Source organism: Muscardinus avellanarius (genome assembly GCF_963383645.1).
Source record: "Muscardinus avellanarius genome assembly, chromosome: 11".
In the NCBI taxonomy this organism is placed as follows: domain Eukaryota; kingdom Metazoa; phylum Chordata; class Mammalia; order Rodentia; family Gliridae; genus Muscardinus; species Muscardinus avellanarius.
Window position 1 is genome coordinate 5,759,765 of NC_137797.1, and position 19,614 is coordinate 5,779,378.

Consider the following 19,614-nt stretch of genomic DNA (forward strand, 5'->3'; position numbering starts at 1 on the left):
AAAGGAAAGGGGAAGTCAGGTATGGTGGGCACGCTTGTAATCCCAGGACTTGGGAGGCTGAGACAGGAGGATCGCGGTTCAGAGACAGCCGCAGCGACTTAGTGAGGCCCTCTGCAACTCAGAGAGGCCCTGTTTCAAATAAAGAAGAAAAAAACAGGGCTGGGGTGTAGCTTGGAGGTAGAATGCCCCTGGGTCCCACCCCCAGAACCACACACACACACACACACACACACACACACACACACACACACACACACAGAAAAAAGTTAAAGAAAAGGGGAACTTTCTTATTTTTAGCCAAAGCCTCGTCAGTCCCACGGGTGGTGAGGATGGGAGTGTCCTGGGGATGACGCAGGTCACTGGGCTCATGATGCTTCCAAACTCCCCAGGTCACTCGGCAGAAAGTAAACGACAGGCCAGAGGGCTGACGTGGCGGGCGCAGGTCCAACAGGAACACATTCCATGCTCAGAAGTGTCGCCTGCAAAGCGTCAGCTTGTCACCTCTGTGACCACAGGACTTAGAGGAAAAAGGGCTTCCTGGCCCAGCCGGCCACCTTCTCCAGCCGCACTTGGCCTAACTCATGAGCTTTGGGGGACATTCCAACCCAAACCATGACAGTAACCCTGGGTACTGTTACTCACACCATTTTTTAAGACTTCAGAAAAACTTTAGCTTAAAACAAACCTCTTTTCTCATTACTGAGAATACCCTCAAATACTCAGTTGAGAGGCACTCGTGACCTCGGGCAGAGCGACACCCTAAATTGCCCTCATCCTACCCCTTGAACTTTTGAATACAGGCAGCCACCCACCTCCTCAGCGTCTGCAGCCTGAACTCGACCGGCCGCGGGTCAAAGATATTCAGGGAGAACGCTGCATCACACTGATGCAGGTTTCCCTGTCACTGTCCCTACGGCCTTCCGGTAGCAGCTGTGCACACTGCAGGCGCTTCGCGTCAGGTGTTGTAAGTAATCAGACGACTTATTACGGCGCGCGGTGTGTGGCGCTATGTGAGGGACTTGAGAACCTCTGGATTCTGGGTCTGAGAGGGTCCTGGGACCAACCCACAGAATATACCGAGGGATCTCTGCAACTCAATGAGACCCTGTTTCAAAAAAATAAAGAATACAATAGAGCAGGGGTGTAGCTCAGAGGTAGAATGCCCCTGGGTTCTATCCACAGTACTGCAAAAAAAAAGGAGGATACCGAGGGATGACAGCTGAGCGTCACCTCGCAGCCAGGGAGGGGAGGGCAGCAGGGTGCTAACCAGCTGACTGCAAAACAAAACAAGATTATCCCGGGCTATATGGTGGGTCCAAATTAGCCAGTCTTTGGAAGAGAACACAGAGGCAGAAAAATCAGAGAGGGAAGCTGCTGGCTCGGAAGGTGGGAGCCACTGGTCAAAGACCGTAGCTCTAGCAGCTGGGCAGAGGATTCTCTCAGGGTCCGGGACGCAGACCTGCTCCGCCCCATGCCAGCCCAGCGAGGCCGTCTTGGACTTGCATTCTCCCCACGAGGTAAGGACGTGTGCTGGACAAGACACCGGGTCTGCGGCACTCCTGAGGCACCCCAGGGAGCCAACACTCGGTGCTGTGGTTGCCACTGTCTCGGTGTCTGTCACCCACGTCCCCTCAGCACTGTGGACCCGCGGACGGCCTCTCTGGCACCCCGGCTCACACGGCCTCTGCAGGCAGGACCGCGTGCTCTGGCCCTGCCGGATGCTTTCCGTGTACAGGAACCCGACAGGGAGGCTGAGTTGGAGGGCCAGGGCCAGGGCAAGGCGGTCCTCGGGGACGGTGGCATGGGGCCAGATCCACGCAGCCGAGTGTGGTCTTTAAAATTTATTGACATAGTTTCCACAGGACGGCGGCCCAAGCCGCTTGCTGTTTCTTCTGAGAAGGTGCGGCACAGACTCCCGAGTCCCGAGCTGCTCCTGGAGCGAGCGCTGGCTACAGGAACCTTATCCCAGCTCCAAACTGGACGCCATCGCATATCCTAGAAACAAGGAAGAGTCAGACACAGCAGGATGCAGTCTCACTGCGGAGTGCTGGGTGGTTCAGGCGCTGCCGCCACCCGGCTTCCACAACCTCCTCCTCCGCCAGCCCGGCCTCGCCCTCGCCCTCGCCCTCCACCAGCCAGCCCGCTTCCTTTCAGCCTTCAGAGACAGAAATCTGCCATTACGTCCCCTCCCTGCTGACCCTCATAAACCCTGGGTCCAGCCACACCGCACCCTGGGCCTGCGTCCAAAGCCATAGCCCCTCCCTGCAGAAGACGCAGCTCAGCTCCCAGTTCCTGGGGCCTCGCCCCCCCACCGCTGGATGGCTGGTCTTCCCACCCTGAGCTGTGCACCCCTCTGGGGTGGGGTCACCAGGGACTGGGCTCCCGAAGACACCAGGGGTGACGAGGCCACAGCCCCTGCCAGGGCCAAACTCTCTCCAAAACATGTCTCCACTTTCACAAAGGCCTCGGTTCCTGACCAAAGCGCCTGCATAACTGCGGGACCCTTCCTAAGGACCTTCCACACATGGACTCCCACCCTGCCGCTGCCTGACGTTAGACATGAAGGTTAAACCCAAGCAACGCCATCTACCCTCACACACTCTCACTTCGATGATAACGCTTCAGGCCACGCCACACTGTGACCCCGCGCTGGAGGGTGCCAGGCGGACCCTGGATGGTGTCTGCAGCCCACCGTCTGCTGCCACCCCCACCCCGTGGTGGTGAGACAGCTGCTGTCTGCCTGGGGCAGAGGCCTCCCTGCTCTGGTCTGCAAGTATCATGTGCAGAGCAGGCTGCTGCTTCTACAAGAAACCACTAGTCTGATAGCTATTTCTCAGATTTAATCCCAGAGGCAGAGGCAAAGCTGAGTGCAACCTGTCTGAAAAACACCTGAGAAAGGCTGGATAAGCAGAGCCGGTGTCCCCGCGGCTCTGCCCGGAGCGTGCTGACACCTGGTGGACCCTGTTGGTACTGCAATGGCGAGCTGTGTGGAGCCCAGCATGGTTGTGGGTGGTCTGCAGAGGTGCCGCCCAGACCACATGCCAGCAGGGCATCCTCTGACCTGGTGCTGGGCGTCGGGAGGCGGCCACGCCAGCCAGGGCATGAGGGCGGGCCTCCAGGACGGGCCACGCGGGAACCGAGGCTGCCACGCCTTGGTCCTCGCTGCCCAAGCCCCGGAACCAGGGATCTGCAGGAGGGTTCAGCACTGTCTAGGGGGCTCTGTTGTGGCAGCCCACGCCGCCTGATGTACACTACTAGGACAACACTTGACACTTACGGAAAGCCTACTGAGTAATATAAGAAATGTACTCAACTTCTGTGCTGTAAACGCCTTCGGCCACTCACCCTCTCAATACAGTCAGCCCTCTGTATCAGTGGGCTCGGCCTTCACTCAGCGAACTGTATGTCAACAATATTTGGAAACATTCTATGCAGTTCCAAAAAGTAAAACTTGACTCTGCGGTTACCTGTAATACTGCCCCAAATCCACAAGAGATGTGCAGGCGCCGTGCTAGTATTACAGTCACTTAGGGATGGCTGACAGTATACGGGAGGATGTGCATGGGTTACGTGCAAATATCATGCATTGTAAGTAAGGGACTTGGGAGTCTGGATTCTGGTGTCCTGGGGAGTCCTGTACTCAAACCAATCCCTGACAGACAAGCGCAAGGCACCCAGGGAGGGCAGGCAGCGCACGTTCCTCCAACCTGGAGCCGTCCCTCCCCACTGGAGCCGGCACGCACCTGTCGCCGCCCTGCACTCCCATGGGGATGCAGTAGTTCAGCTCCAGCCGCGCGATGTTGCCGAGCCTGAGGACGATTCCCGCACCGTACGACCAGCGGATGCATTCAGCCAGTTTGCGAATGTGGGCCTTGGGGCCCTCCCCTGAAGAGAAAGGGGTGTAATCGGGTGCGCATCCGTCCTGACCCAGCGGTTTGAGGCAAGCCTGGCCCTGTGCTCATCTTTAAAGGCAGGCTGAGACATTCCAGCATGCAGGAGGTTGGTAGGACCCGGCCGGGAGGCCTGGACCACATGTATGCACCGCCCGGGAAGCAGCGCGCCCCTCAAGCCTGGGGTCTGCCTGGCCCACGCTTAAGCACCGCCCGGGAAGCAGCGCGCCCCTCAAGCCTGGGGTCTGCCTGGCCCACGCTTAAGCACCGCCCGGGAAGCAGCGCGCCCCTCAAGCCTGGGGTCTGCCATCTTCTGCTCTCTCCGCCTAGAATGGCTCGGGCCACCCCTGCCCACCGGGAAGCCCGCTCCAAAGCCTGGCTGAGGCCGAGCGTCCACAGTGAGCTCCCTAAGGCCAGGGCCGAACCTGCCCGGCTCTGGGGCCACAATGACCGTGCAGTTAGACTGCCGCGGGGCTGAACCAACAGGCTCTCCCTTACAAGACGGCATTAGAGGACTCTTTCCTGAGATTTGTTCATTCAATCAACAACTGATTCTGGGTGTACTATATCAGTTTAGTGGAAATATCTGTTACTTTCTTTTCTTTTTAAGGAAGGTACTGTCCTTAGATGTAAAGACCACAATCTATAAAGTCAGCCAGCTACTTCTGTACTGTGCCTTTAAACACAGAACAACAGCCTCACCCAGGTTTCTCCGGGAGCGCGAGTAGGGAGCGTGCATCTGGGGCGCCAGTCTTACCGTAGTTGAGGTTGCAGAGGTTTCCCGCATTGAGGAAAAAGTGGGTTCGGAAGAGTTCTCCAAAGCCACCCTGGCCCGGCCGGAAAGGCAGCGGGGAGTACAGGTGCAGACCACCGGCCCAGTACGCCTCTCCACCCAGGTAGTCTCCTAGGCAAGGGAGGGTGCAGAAGGGAGACAGGGTCTGGCCAGCTGGACCTCGCAGTACCGCTGGCCGGCCGACAGCTGAGTAAGATGGCCGCCACGCGCTGCTCAAGGACCCACCCATCCCTGGCTTTGTGCTGCTGGCCCCGTCTTAATCATTTTTTTCTCCTGGTTTATTTTACATTTTGATTTAACTGAGGGATGTGGGGAGTGAGGCAGTGTACCTGAGGAAAGAATGAACTCTGTAATTTATCATATATGTGAAATGTTTGGGATAAAGAAAAATGTCAAGGTCTCTGCCTGGCAAATGCAATGCGTGGTCTGCAACCTGTCCTGCTGCCCCTGGCACGGCCGCACACGGTTAACCACATGGTGCATGCGTGTGTGTGTCCACCGCAGAAAAGAGGCCACTTTTCAGTGGCTGGGGCCACTTGGACTCTTGTTATTTTTGGCAAAGGTTATTTCTGCCAAAGCTCAAGGCCATCCACCCAGAGCAGACATTTGCATTATTTCTAAGAACACTCCCACCCATTACATTTTAACTATAAATGACAGTAACATCAAAGCCACAAACCCCTCTAGCTTTCATGTTTATATTTTCTTATTTTCTTGTAAAATACTATTTTTAAGGTATCTTATTCCCCTCTAATACAAAATGACATACGTGAAAAATAAAAACACCACGTCTCCAACATTAACCTCAAGGCTGAGCTATTTACTCATAGAAGGCGTTCAGCGTCTCAGTCCCTTCAGTGCCTCGTGCAGCCGAGAGCGGCAAACGGCAGGAGCTTTGGTTACGCTTCCCAGACACTGCCTCCTGCTCGTCCGAAATAAGCACCCCGGCTGGGGCTGCAGCGCACCGGCCTAGTGTTCAGGAGGCCCCCAGAGGAAAGGGAGGAAGAAACTCACTGCAGAGAAGCCGACCCACAGAGACAGGAAAAATGAGTACACCTAGATTTCTACCATTTGGGTAACCAGCTAGTATCCTGGTGTTCTTTCTTCTAGTGGATTATAATGCATAACTAAGTAAAATGTGGCTCATGTAACTTTAAGTTTTTATGTGGAAGCAGGGTCTCGCTAAGTTCCTGAGGCTGGCCTTGAGCCTTCAATCCTCCTTTCTCCGCCTCCCGAGAACTGGGATTACAGGCATGCACCACCATACCCGGCTATATAGTTAGTTTTTAGCTTGCCTTTTTCAGTTTTTTAAGGCATTTCCTCTGAATGCTATGGATTCTTTGAAAATACGACTTTTGTGCCTGAGTAGTAACAGAACCGTATCCACTCCTCTCCGGGTGTCAAGCTGCCTCTGACCTCTGAGGGGAGGGGCCCCCACCTCCTCTGGCTCACCGGCTCCTGCTCGGGCCTCTGCATCCAGCAAGCGGCAGTCTCTATTGTTTGTCAGTTCTATTGTGGATGGGCATTTAGGTTTCTAGTTTCGTTTGGGGCTTAAAAATAGTATTTCTAATAATCCTTAAGAATAACATAATTTTAGACTGTCGATACATCAAATTACTTATAAGAAATATCACAGCAATTTATATTCTTGCCCACAGCATCCTACCTATGACCTCTTATAATACCATTTGTATTTTACTTTCCAGGTAAGTAGAAGACTTTGAAACTTTCATATAGTCAGTTTATCATACATCCTTAAAATAAAAAGAAAACGAATCAGCAAATTATTATTTTCTAAAAAATGACATTCTAATAAAGCAATGTAAAAAAAATTAAAAGAAACAAAGTATACTTTCTACAAAACGTAATGCAGGGTCGTCACTGTTTATCCACAGAACAAAATGAAAGGAAGGAAGGAAGGTAGGGAGATGTTTTGAAAAGCTAAGGAAGCCAGCTGGGTCTGGTGGGCCGCCTGTAATCCCAGACTATGGAAGCAGAGGCAGGAAGATTATAAGCTCGAGTTCAGCCTGGAAAACTGCAAGATCCTGTCTCAAAATAAAAAGTAAAAAGGGCTGGGGATGCCAGGCGTGGTGGCGCACGCTTGTAATCCCCACACTTGGGAGGTGGAGACAGGAGGATCGCGCAGGTTCGAAGCCAGCCGCGCAGGCTTAAGAGACCCTGTTTCCAAATAAAAAAGTATAAAATAGGTCTGGGAGCATAGCCCCGAGGTAGAAGGGCTTCCAGAAACCCCAGTACCATGCACTCAGCATGGCTCAATGGTAGAACCTTTGCCTAGCACGTGTGAGACCCTGGGTTCCATCCCCAGCACCACTGAAAAGACATAAATGAATAACCATATAAATTAGTTAAAAAAACAATGATAGGAAAAGATAAAATATGTAGGTATTAAAAATAATAAAGTAGCTGGGTGTGGTGGTACGTGTCTATCATCCCAGCTACGCAGGAGGACTGAAAAATTCTAGGTCAGCCTGGACAACTTAGTGAGACCCGTCTCAAAATAAAAAGAAATAAGTAAAAAGTATTTATTCCCATAAAAATATACCATTGTTACTGTGTGGGATGGTGAATGAACTACATTAGAAATCAGTATGGAAGCCAGGCATGATGGCATACACTTGTAATCCTAGCATTCAGGAGGCTGAGACAGGAGGATCGCAGGTTCGCAGCCAACCTCAGCTTAGTGAGGCCCTCTGCAACTTAGTGAGACCCTGTTTCAAAACTGAAGAATAAAAAATAGGACTGGGGGTGTAGCTTAGAGGTAGAATGGCCCTGGGTTCCATCTCCAGTACTGTAAATAAATAAATAAATAAATAAATAAATAAATAAATAAATAAGCAAGCAAGCCAGGCAGGTGGCGCACGCTTGTAATCCCAGCATTTGGGAGGCTGAGACAGTAGGATTATGGCTCACAAACAGCCTCAGCTACTTAGTGAGGCCCTCTGCAACTCAGTGAGATCCTGTTTCAAAATAAAAAGTAAAAAATAGGGCTGGGGGTGTAGCTCGGAGGTAGAATGCCCCTGGGTTCCATCCCTAGTACCAAAAAAAAAAAAAAAAAAAAAAAAAAGAACTAAAAAAATCAGGCTGGTGCAAGATAGAATGCCCCTGGGTTCAATCCCTCGCACCCCCCCCCCCCACACACACACAAAATCAGTATGTAAGCCAGGTGTGGTGGCACACACTTGTAATCCCAGGACTGGGAAGGCTGAGATAGAAGGATCACAGGTTGGCAGCCTTGGTAACTTAGTGAGACCCTCTGCAACTTTGTGAGATTCTATCAAAATAGAAAAAAAGCCAGGCATGGTGGTACAAGCTTGTAATCCCAGTACTTGGGAGGCTGAACAGGAGGATCACAGGGTTGAGGACAGCCTCAGCAAGTAGTGAGACTCTCATCAACTTAGTAAGACCTTGTTTCAAAATAAAAAATTTAAAAAAGGCCTGGAGGTATAACTTAGAGGTAAAATGCCCCTGAGTTCAATCTCCAGTACCTAAATAAATAAATAAAGTAAAATAAAATGGGGATAAGAGAACGTGTGAAGGTAAGTACAAGTAAAGCCTGAAGAGAATGTACAATGAGCATCCACACGTGTTCTCTCTGGTGTGGGACTATGAGGCACTTTCAAATATTTTTGCTTAGATATATCTTCTCGTTTTTCTATGATCCACTCAATAAATACCAATATCCCCACTGCTGCCTGATGTATTTTGTGTGAAGCACTAATTTAAGGAAGGCGCAGGCGCACAGCTGCTCGCTGAGCTCCGGGAAAGGACAGACCTTCGCTCTGGGGCCCGATGCTGTGCATGCTGAATCCACGGACACTGGTGGGTCCTCCGAGGTAAAACCTAGGACAGAACGACACATCAGAGGCCCGTCACCCACCCGGCGAAAACCACACTGCGCCACCAGGTGGAGAGAGCACCCGCTAGACCCACTCTGGTTCTGAAGGAGCCGCGTCATTTCCACACGCAGAGCATTTAGGAAAAGATGAGGATAGGCACAAGTGTGGCCACGTCATGAGACTAACCTTCGAATCCAACTGAAACCGAGTCAGCTCAACAGAAGCCGCAAGCCTTAGGAGATGTCGCGAGCAGAAAGGCGTTCGGGAGGGGGACAGAGGACTACCCCTCCACAAGGGCCAAGCTGCCGGCCAGGAACTCGACCCCTTCACAAGCGCCCCAGCCTCCCGCGGGCTCGCACCGCAATGCAGAGTTGAAAAGAGCAGGGTACAACTAATGCTACGGCCCCAACGTCACAAGGGGGCAGGGGAAACAATATTAATAGGAAAAAGACCAAAACAGAACCAGCATATTAAATTTTCTTTGCATCATCTACAATGATACCTAATTAGACAAAAAAGCTTTGTAATTTGTAATTTTTTTATTTTTTTTTGCAGTACTGGGGATGGAACCCAGGGGCATCTACCACTGAGCTATACCCCCAGCCCTAGATTTTTATTCTTTATTTTGAAACAGGGTCTCACTGAGTTGCAAAGGGCCTCACTAAGTAGCCGAGGCTGTCCAGGAACCACGATCCTCCTGTCTCAGCCTCCCAAGTGCTGAGATTACAAGTGTGCCCACCACTCCTGGCTAGGGTTGTGTAATTTTTTTTTTTTAAATTTTAAAGAGCTAATTCCTCCTGTGTTCACTAATGGACTGGATTATTGAATAAAAGAATGAATTAAAAATGACTGGAAATCCCATCTACTCTCGAAGACACCAAAGAGCACTTTAGGACCCGGTTTTAAACGGTGCTAATTACTAAGAAGGGAACTCAGATAACGGGAGGTGTGGCCTGTGAAGGCTGGCAGGGTCCCCAGGGCCGGGTGCAGCTCTCTGAGCCTGTGGCCTTCCAGGGCCACCGTGCGGCAGCAAGCCGCACTCCGCATGACTGCACTACCACGCAGGGACCAGGCCACATGGGTTTTGAGCCGCATAAAAGCATCTATGATTTGGGATTTCTAAGTAAATCTTTTCTGAATAGTCCATTAACATTACCACAAAAGCAAATAGCAAAGTTTTGCTTGTTTCTGTTTTTGTGATGCTGGGAGCTACACTCCCAGCTCTATTTCTTTCTTATTTCCAGAGTCTCGCTAAATTACTGAGTCTGGCTAGCCTCAAACCTGTGATCCTCCTGTCTCAGCCTGCGCCACCATGCTGGCTGTGAGCTGTACTTTAACACGCACACACTGTTCTTCTGAAAGAACTCAAGCGATTGCAGAAGCACATAACCGAAGTGGAAGGTTCCGTCCCCTTCCTGGCCTGCCGACTGCAGTGGACGGGAGCCTCGGAGTGGCCACGGTCACCGGCAGGGCAGCCGACTCCACAGGCGCTCAGCGTTACACCTGCCGCCCCGAGTGCGCGCAGTGGGGTCTGCCCCAATCAGAAAGAAATCACTTAAAATATTCACAACCAATTTGTTTACTTACAGACATCTACCTCATTACTTTTTAAATTATGTGGCTCTCCTTCAGCATGACTTCACTAGGCCTGAATCCTTTCTCTACTGGGTAATCTTACATAAGGTAGTTTTAAGCCTTTTATTCTTATGAAAAATGCTACATTTCGGCCAGGCATGTTGGCGCAAGCTTGTAATCCCAGCATTCCGGAGGCTGAGACAGGAGGATCACAGCTGGTGGACAGCCTCAGCTACTTAGGAAGACCCTTTGCAACTTAGTAAGACCCTGTTTCAAAATAAAGAATACAAAATAGAGCTGGGGGTATAGCTTGGACGTAGAATGTCCCGGAGTTCCATCCCCAGTACCTCAAAAAAAAGGCTACAATTTTTACTTTTTATCAAACACTTTTTACTTATCTAAAATGCTACAATAGCTGGGGCATGGTGGCCCACAGGAGGATTGCCCAGGTTCGAAGCCAGCTGCGCTGGCTTAAGAGACCCGGTTTCCACATAAAAAAGTATAAAAATAGGTCTGGGAGTGTAGCCCGTGGGAGTGTAGCCAGAGGTGGAAGGGTTTCCAGGAACCCCAGTACCACCAAAAAAAAAAAAAAAAAAAGCTACAATATAGCCAGGTGGGTGGGGCAAGTTTGTAATCCCAGCATTTGGGAGGCCATTCACGGACAGCCTCAGATACTTCATAAAACCCTTTTCAGCTGGGCGTGGTGGCGCACGCTTGTCATCCCCGCGCTTGGGAGGCAGAGACAGGAGGATCGCGCAGGTTTGAAGCCAGCCGCGCATGCTGGCTTAGGAGACCCTGTTGCCAAATAAAAATGTAAAAATAGGTCTAGGAGTGTAGCCCGGAGGTAGAAGGACTTCGAGGAACCCCAGTACCACCAAAAATAAAAAATAAAAAAATAAAAAAAAATAAAACCCCTTTCAATTCAGTGAGACCGTTTCAAAATAAAGAATAAAAACTAGGACTAGGGGTGTAGCTCAAAGGTAGAATGCCCCCTGGTTCCATCCCAAGTACTGCAAAATTAAAAAAGTAACAATATTAATTTTTACATACTTATAAAAATACTTTTAAAATTTAGATTTAGCCAGGCGTGGTGGCACACGTTTGTAATCCCAGCGCTTGAGAGGCTGAGGCAGGAGGATCTCACAGGTTCAAAGACAGCCTCAGCTACTTAGTGAGGCTCTCAGCAACTGAGTGAGACCCTGTTTCCAAATAAAGTATATGTAATAGGTCTGAGAATATAGCTCGGAGGTAGAAAAGCCCCTGGGTTCCACCGCCAGTACCACAAAATAAATAAATAAATAAAATTTAGGTTTATGATAGGCCAGGCATGATGGCGCACACCGTAATCCCAGGATTTGGGAAACTGAGACGAGAGGATCACAGGTCTGACACTAGGCTGAGGAACTTAATGAGACTTTGTTTCAAAATAAAAAGGGTATAGCTAAGAGGGAGAATGCACATAGATTCAATCCCCAATACAGAAAACATAATAAATGTAGGGTAACTGTAATTCCAAATTGCCATGCAAAAGGCCAAAGCTGTTTAAGTTAACACAATTTAACTAATGCAGGCTGAAGACAGTTTTTGCCCTTGAGACAGAGACTAGTATTTCAAAGTAACAAGTACGACTGCCCCGCTGGTGGAAATAGAAATTGCTATTAGCTCTCTGAAAAGTGGGGGGGGGGGGGGGGGAGATAGTGTGTGTGTGTAACATTTTACCTCTGAACTACCCCTAGCCCAATTTTTTTTTCTTTTTTCTTTTTTGTGTGTGTGTGGTACTGGGGATGGAAACCAGGGACATTCTACCTCTGAGCTACACCCCCTGCCCTATTTTTAATTCTTTACTTTGAAACAAGGGCTCACATAATTGCAAAGGGCCTCACTCAGTATTAGCTGAGGCTGTCTGAGAACCACAATCCTCCTGTCTCAGCCTCCCAAATGCCGGGATTACAAGCATGTGCCACCATGCCTGGCTTTATTCTTTATTTTTTCAAACAGGGCCTCGCTAAGTAGCTGAGGCTGGCCGCGAACCTGGATCCTTCTGTCTCAGCCTCCCAAGTACTGGGATTACAAGCGTGTGCCACCACATCTGGCTATCAGCCATATTCTTTATAAACTTTAAAAAGCCTACTCTGGCTGGGCGTGGTGGCGCACGCTTGTAATCCCGGCATTTGGGAGGCTGAGACAGGAGGATCGCACGGGTTCGAAGCCAGCCTCAGCTACTTAGTGAGGCTCTCAGCAACTTAGTGAGACCCTGTTTCCAAATAAAATATAAAATAGGCCTGGGAGTATAGCCTGGACGTAGAAAACCCCTGGGTTCCACCCCCAGTACCACCAAAAAAAAAAAAAGCTTACTCTGAAGCTTTACTATTACTTACCTGTCAGCAATACTGGATGGCTTATCACCAATGGGTACCAACATCCCACCCCAGAGAGATGCTGAGAACACCTGTTGAAATACAAAAAACAGCCGTTGCTTTCCAGTGTCCCTCATCCCAGTGAGCAGTGGCAGACAGAAAGCCGGCCCCACCCTAAGTGCCCGCGGTGTGCGGGGCCAGGGGCAACAGGCGGGAGACCACCCAGCTCACTGAGGCTAGAAAACTCACTCAAAGGTGACTTCAGATTGTGAACAAAGCCATGCTGAAGCCAGCAGGACAAGCCCTGGCCCACAGACCCAGAGCACGGGGCGCTGGACAAGCCCTCAGCACCTGCTCAGGCCGTGCACTGGCCCTGAGACGCAGGATTAGGGGCACACACCCCCACACACAGCTCGCATCATAGCAAGCCCAGGCTACGGCGCTCCTACAATTACACAAGGTAAGTAGACACACCCCAGCCCTCCCTCAGGGGAACAGTCTCAGGTCAGGAGGCAGCCACAGGAGTGGCTCAGTGACCCCAGGTGCACAGCAGGTAGCCCCACGGGGCCAAAGGCGGTGACACTGAACCCCGGAGCTCTCCCGCCCGCCCACCTGCTCCACGCCTTCCTGGTGTCAGCCCAGCAGGTTCCCCTCCCCACTCATCTCGTCCTGGCTAACTCCTACGACCTTCAAAGCGAGTCAGGTATTTCTTTCAGGAGCTTCGGTGAGGACTCCAGATGAAAACTGGAACGGAGGTGGGCAGAGCAGGCCACGGGGGTGCATACCTCCCAACTGCGGAGCGGGCGACCGGCCTTTCAACTAAGATGGTGCGATGGCAGAGCCGTGCAAGCACTTCACCTTCCACACAGTACTCAGTAATTGCACGAGATCCTTACAACACTCAACTGTCACTCAGGCTTTGCGCTAGCTACGTGCCTCTGCCCAGTGACAGAATAATTAACTGTCCCTAGCACATTGCAGGTGGGCCAGTGGGCTTGGGGTATTATTAAATCATGGGGGTGTTTTCAACTCCAAGGGTTTATCAGGACATGAAGCCATCACTAGGAGCACCTATACTCCACTTGGATAGATTCAGCTAATTGTTCGACAGGTTTAAGGAATACACGCGTGGTGGTGTGGCATGCTGGGAGAGCCGTGGCTCCTGACACGCTGGAGACCGCCCAGCACCTGCCTCAACAAGGCTTTGGACAAGAAAAACAGAGCTTGCCCGTGGCACAGCTCGCCCTCGCCTGGCTTGGGGAGTATTGGCCAGGACGCATGGTGGCAGGCTCCGGCGGACGCCACTTTCAGCAGGGGAGAGAAGGGTGCAAGTGTCCTACACTCCTGGGGAGGACAGTGCCCCATCACCCCAGAGAGCGGCGGCCAGGACGCTCCAAGTGGCTCTGGCACCCTCCCCTATGGACAGCAAGAGCACCAGCATCTGCCTTGCCCACACGCACCTCGGGGATGGGGCTAGGGCTCCTAGTCGGGCTCCCCATTGAGCTCTTTCCAGTCAAAGCTGCTGCCTCCTCCTGTTCCTCTCCTTCCCCAGCCTGTCGCTTAAGCGCACAGACTTGCCCCAGGTCCCAGTGTCTTCACCTGGCAATGCCCAAGCCTGGCCCAAGCACAGCACTCGGCCCTCCTTGCTCCAGGCCATGTGGGAGTGACCCACGGGCGCTGGCAGCATGGGGACCACTCTCAACTCACGAGGAAGCTCCAGCAGGCTCAGGGTGGCCGAGCCCTTTCCACGCCCCGCCACTCACTCACCACCCCTCGCCTTATTTATGTGGAAGCTGATCCCACGGCTGAAGGCCTGGCTTCCGGCTCCCAGGACACAGGACCCTCTCGAGAACAGGATTAAAGAAAATCAGACCCAAACGCAGAACTACCCAGGGCCCCGTGACCCGGCAAACAAGGCAAAGGCTCGGGATTTTCATGGCAACAGGGATCAAGAGGAAAGGAGGCCTTCCCGTGCTACGGCACAACCCCCAAGGCCCCGGACAACGGGGGAAAGGGTCCCCAGGGTCCTCGTGAAACAGTGAACAGATAATCCCTAGAGAGAAGTAAGCCCCGGGCCTTCGGTTCTCGCTGGTGTAGAGCACGGGCTCCGGCCTCCAGGCCAGCGCCAGTCACGCAGGAGCAGGTCCCACGGGCCGCGCTGGGCAGGAGGGCAGCCAGCGCCGGCGGCACTCACCGAGTCAAACACCAGCTGCTTGTTCAGCTGGAGCTCGAAGTCCTCCTTGAGGAAGCTCACGTCCCCTCCAGTGTAGCCCGCCAGTTCCTGTGGGGATGGACCAGAGCAGACGCGCTTACACGGGCGCCACCAAGCCACGTTTCTGCCACTACAGCCACGCCGTTTTGTATTTGTAGAAGGCAAGAGAACGCCTCGTCTCCCAGGTGCCCTGACCTAGCTGTTGCCGTGTTAACAGTGAGCATGAGAGACGTGGAGAAGCTCGCAGCCCGCGGCCCGCGGCCGCATCAACAAACACTCCTGACCACTGTCTGGCCGTCGGCCTCGTCTGGAAAACGCTGGCCGACCTTGTGCAAGCTGGCGCAATTTCCATAAATATGTGAGCCGGGCGTGGCGGCGCAGGCGTGGAGTCCAGCAACTGGGAGGCTGAGACAGGAGGACTGCAGTTCACGGGCAGCCTCGGCTACTACTGAGGCCCTTCGCAGCTCAGTGAGACCTTGCTTCAAAATAAGAACTAAAAATGAGACTAGGGGTGTAGCTTGGCCGTAGATGGCCCTTAGGGTGACTTTTACAATTAAAGGAAATACTTTTAACTAATATAACTAAAGGAAACTGTAACTAATCCTTACAAGTAAGGAAATTTAAAACATGTGAAGCCGGGGCTCCCATTTCCCAAGGGTCGCCCTGGAGTCACAGGGCGAAGCCTACCTGGTTGACTTTCAGCAGGGCGCCTCGCCTCGGCAGGATGGAGGAGTTCCGAGAGTCGATGACCATGGCGTGCTGGAAGACACGTGCACAAGGGCGTCTGCGTCGCAAGCAGTGTTCGGAGTAAGGGGTTCACTGGCGCTGACCACGCCGCCCGCACCCACCGACCGTGACTACCTCACGCTGCTTGCCTGTCACCACCACCAAAGCCCCAGCAGCGCGGCGCCCTCACCCGCCCACGGCAGGGAGTGTGGTGGGACGCTGAGCTGCAGCCCGGTGACCGCGCTGGCCGCCGGGTCCCACCTGTGGCCGGTCGCTTCACCCTCTTCCCGAGCCCAGCAGCCTGGCCTAGGAACCTCAGCCAGCCACCTCTGAACACTGAGCTCCGGTCCCCTCTAGTCACGCCTTTCCCTACTACCACGACGCCGCTTAGCTTGCGGCAGGGGCAGTGGCCACGGACTCCTGCAGAGCCAGCGCCCATCGCCTCAGCGACACCCTAGCCAGCCGGCTCCAGGAAGGCTGCTCACCGACAGGGACGACTTGAGCGAGTGTCCGCTCTCCTTGCGCACCGCGAACGACGCCGTCCTGGAGAGGCAGCCCAGCTCCCGCCACGCGCCCTCCCACTTGACGGTGTGGCTGGTCCTCCAGATGGGGAACTACAATGCACAGGTGGAGGAGAGATGAGATGGCCCGCGCCACAGGCAGATGGGGCATCACGAAGTATTAACCAAACAAACCAGTGTCTTAAATGAGGTGAAAGAGCAAGAAAGGGATGAAGGAGGGAAGGAAGGACGGAGGAAGAAGGGGAGAGCTATGCGCTGAACCCCAGGGGCACAGGAGAGGGGCCGCCCAGACAGCTGCTCGCCCTGAGACAACAGGGGCACCTCTTCTGCACCTCTGCAAAGGCCAGAAGCGGTGAGCACCCGCCACAGCCCACTCGCCCACCGACCCTCATCCGAAGCCAGGCTGGGGACCACGTGAGGACCAAGGAGACCAAGTCACAGAGGAGCGACAGCACCCTGCTGCAGCCAGAGGCCTGACAAGTGAGCCCTGGGCTCCAGGCAGAGGCGACCTGCCCGCCTGCCTCTGTCCCCAGAGCTGTGGAGGGGAGTCTTAGACTTCTGTCTCAGAAATATTCAGTCTCTCTGAACAGAGAACAACACTGTCTGGTGGCTGCAGGCAGTTCACCAGTGACTTAATTCACTCTTACAATGAAGCCAGGTGACCCAAGCCCCCACAGGCCTCTCATGCTGGCCTGTCTGTGCCTGGGGCTTGCAAAACTCACGGCCCTCTGTGGTCGGGGAGGCAGAGGCACGAGCCCAGAACACCCGCCCAGCCTGCAGGTGAGACTGGGGCACTCGCCTCGGTACACAGAACTTCTCAGATACCCCGTCCTTACAAGGCGCTCTGAACAGGAACACCTCACTCGGGGAGACACACTGACAGGTCTGCCCACACTGGCAGGGCCCACTGTAGTGACGTGGGGCCCAACCCTCCCTGCCCGTGCCCGCCCTCGGCGGTTCTGCGCTCGGTATCTTCCCCCCCTCCTCTCTGTGGACAGGCGCTGTTCTAGCGTTCCTAGGAACCTGCTTTTTAAAAAGGCTCGAGCCAGGCGTGGAGGCACATGCTTGTAATCCCAGCATTCGGGAGGCTGAGACAGAAGGATCGCGGTTCAAGGGCAGCCTCATCTATTTAGTGAGGCCCTCCGCAACTCGGCGAGACCCGGTTTCAAAATAAAGAATAAAAAACAGGGCAGGGGGGTACAGCTCAGAGGTAGAATGCCTCTGGGTTCCATCCCCAATACTGCAGAAATAAAGTAAGAAAAACAAGTAAATAAATAAATAAATAGGCTCAAGAAAGAGATAGGGGAGGACATTGGGGAGAAGACGCCTGACCGCTGCTGGCCTCGCTCAGCGACCACAGGCTGCTGCAGCTCAGAGGCTGCTGCATGGAGTACCCGGAGAGCACCAGGGGAGGGGCTGGATCAGGGCAGGTGCCTGACAGTGACCTCCAAGGAAGATGAGGAGTGGGATGGAAGTCTGGCGGTGCTCGCGTCTACCCCTGGGTGGCAGCGCGCTCAGTCAGCCTTAGCGAGCTCCAGGTTCTTAACGCTCTGCACCGGCAGGGGTGAATGGGAAGGGCGGGGCTGCACTGTTATCCCCTGCACCCAGGTCGAGCCATCACTAGGGACAGGGCAGTCAGGCCCAGGCAGCCTGTCTCTAGAGCGCCGGCAGGGTTCTTGGAAGACCACACCAAAAGTGCCCCGGGCTGTTGCCGGATTCCGGCCAAGCTACTCAAGGCAGGCCCTGTACAAGCACTTCTAACAGGCCCACGGGCGACCCAACTTGGAACAGGAGCTACTGTGTCTTACGGCCTTTCCTTCCTAGCTAAGGCCTAGAAAGGTGGGGAGGAGAAAAGAAGAAAAAGGAAGGAAAAAGAACGAGACGTCCTGAAGCTAAACACACAAGAAGATAGGAACTGTATCTGTCACACTGAGTCCCAGCCTTCGAGGTGCGAGTGACGTGTGAGCCAGTGGCAGCTCGAAGGACACAGGCGCCTCGGAGCACAGGGCATCTGACCACCAGCTGCCGGCCGTTCTCCAGCCCCCAGCTGGGAGCACAGGGCATCTGACCACCGGCTGCCAGCCCCTGGCTGGGAGAACAGGGCCAGGAGGACAGGGCTGGGAGCACAGGGCATCTGACCCACCGGCCGCCAATCACTCTCCAGCCCCGAGCTGGGAGAACAGGGCCAGGAGCACAGAGCCAGGAGCACGAGGCATCTGACCACCGCCCCCAGCAGCTCTCCAGCCCCAGGCGGGAGCACAGGGCCGGGAGCACAGCGCCGGGAGCACAGCCCGTGTTTGCCCATCGCCCCACCCCACCCCACGCCTTTGGAAATCCGTGAACAGGGCGCTGTGCTCTCGCCGTGTCTGCAGGGCCGACAGGAGGCACTTACACTGTACTCGGCAGACACTCCTCTGTCTGTCTCCCGAAGTGAGCTCCACGGGAACTGTCCAGTAACTTTGTATAGGTTTACAGAGAAACTAGGAGATAATGGGATAGAGCTTTAGACGCTGCGCGCGGCCGCCCTGCACACATCTACAGCAGCAGGCCTAGGCTTCCCTGGGGCTCATCCCCGAGGGAAGCGCCCGGGAAGCGGCGGCTGTGGGCCACATTTCCCGGCACACGCAGCCATCTATTTTAACTGTAACCAGGCCCCTGTACCCGCAGTCTGCTTGGCTTCCTACTTTCTATCGAAGTTCCCGGGCTGCGGTTTGAAGAAGGACAGGCCGTACGAAGTTTCTTTTGTTCCATAGGAAAACTGAAAAGTCACTTTTTCTGCTCGTCCTAGAAGATTCGGGAGTTTGAGGCCAAGGACCTAGGGATGTAAAGAGACAAACAAAACCCCAGTGGTCTACAGCAAAGGGAAGGCTCTTAATAACGGCCACGATGGCCACGAAGCCGTCAAGAGCACAGCCCTGGCCTTCGTCCCTACCTACGCTGTGTGGGTGAGTCCTGGGGTGGAACCCAGAGGCATTCTACCTCTGAACTACACCCAGCCCTTTTTTATTTTCCATTTTGAAACAGGATCTCCCTGAGTTACAGAGGGTGGCCTTGAACCCATGATCTTCCTGTCCCAGCCTCCCACATCCAGCTTTGTGACTGCCTTTATTCTCTACAACAGGCCTTTGCCGAGGACCCCACGTCCTGAACACTGGCTGACCAGCCTGAAGGACGAGCTGGCCGTGAAGCTCGAGGCTCTGGAGTGTAAAGGAATCTCAACACTCCCGTCTCATCCCTCACTACGGGTATTATTATCAAACATTCAAGACACATTCTAGGCAGGTCCAGGGGAGTCAAAGAGCGAGCACACGTGACACCAGGCCAAGGCGCAACGCCGTCACCAGCACGGAACGCAGTCATGTTTTCACAGCACAGCCTCAGACCGCAACATGAAAGACAGAAGCCCCCTTACCATGCTGCCTTCGTTGTTGCCAACCATGGTGTTATAACTGCCCGTCAATCTCCTTAGCTCAGTCACTTCAAAGGTGACGTCTAACCCATTGGGAAGTGCATCGTCACCTGAGGAAATGAAACCAAACAGTAAAAAAGCAGAGATCGGTGCTTTTGAGTCCTACTGCTAAAAAAGACAAAAAGCAACCTGAAGGCTCATTTTGTTTTATAATCCCTTTTGGAAAACATGCCATCTATTTTAAAGCTTAAGAACACTCCCACACAAAATCAAA

The 19,614-nt window shown here is 53.3% G+C and overlaps 1 protein-coding gene across 1 annotated transcript in view; it reads right to left on the minus strand.

Moving 5' to 3' along the window:
* Positions 1-1,875: 1,875 nt before the first annotated feature.
* SAMM50 (SAMM50 sorting and assembly machinery component) overlaps positions 1,876-19,614 on the minus strand; it is a gene marked incomplete at its 5' end in the record, with an annotated part of 29,161 nt that continues 11,422 nt past the window's right edge. The window contains 11 exons of the mRNA XM_080706515.1: positions 1,876-1,995; positions 3,744-3,885; positions 4,648-4,794; positions 8,477-8,544; positions 12,494-12,564; positions 14,667-14,753; positions 15,372-15,443; positions 15,896-16,024; positions 18,324-18,411; positions 18,616-18,746; positions 19,344-19,450. Coding sequence (XP_080562641.1) covers positions 1,950-1,995; positions 3,744-3,885; positions 4,648-4,794; positions 8,477-8,544; positions 12,494-12,564; positions 14,667-14,753; positions 15,372-15,443; positions 15,896-16,024; positions 18,324-18,411; positions 18,616-18,746; positions 19,344-19,450 — 1,088 coding nt within the window. The 3' untranslated portion in view covers positions 1,876-1,949. The remainder of the gene's footprint in view (positions 1,996-3,743; positions 3,886-4,647; positions 4,795-8,476; positions 8,545-12,493; positions 12,565-14,666; positions 14,754-15,371; positions 15,444-15,895; positions 16,025-18,323; positions 18,412-18,615; positions 18,747-19,343; positions 19,451-19,614) is intronic.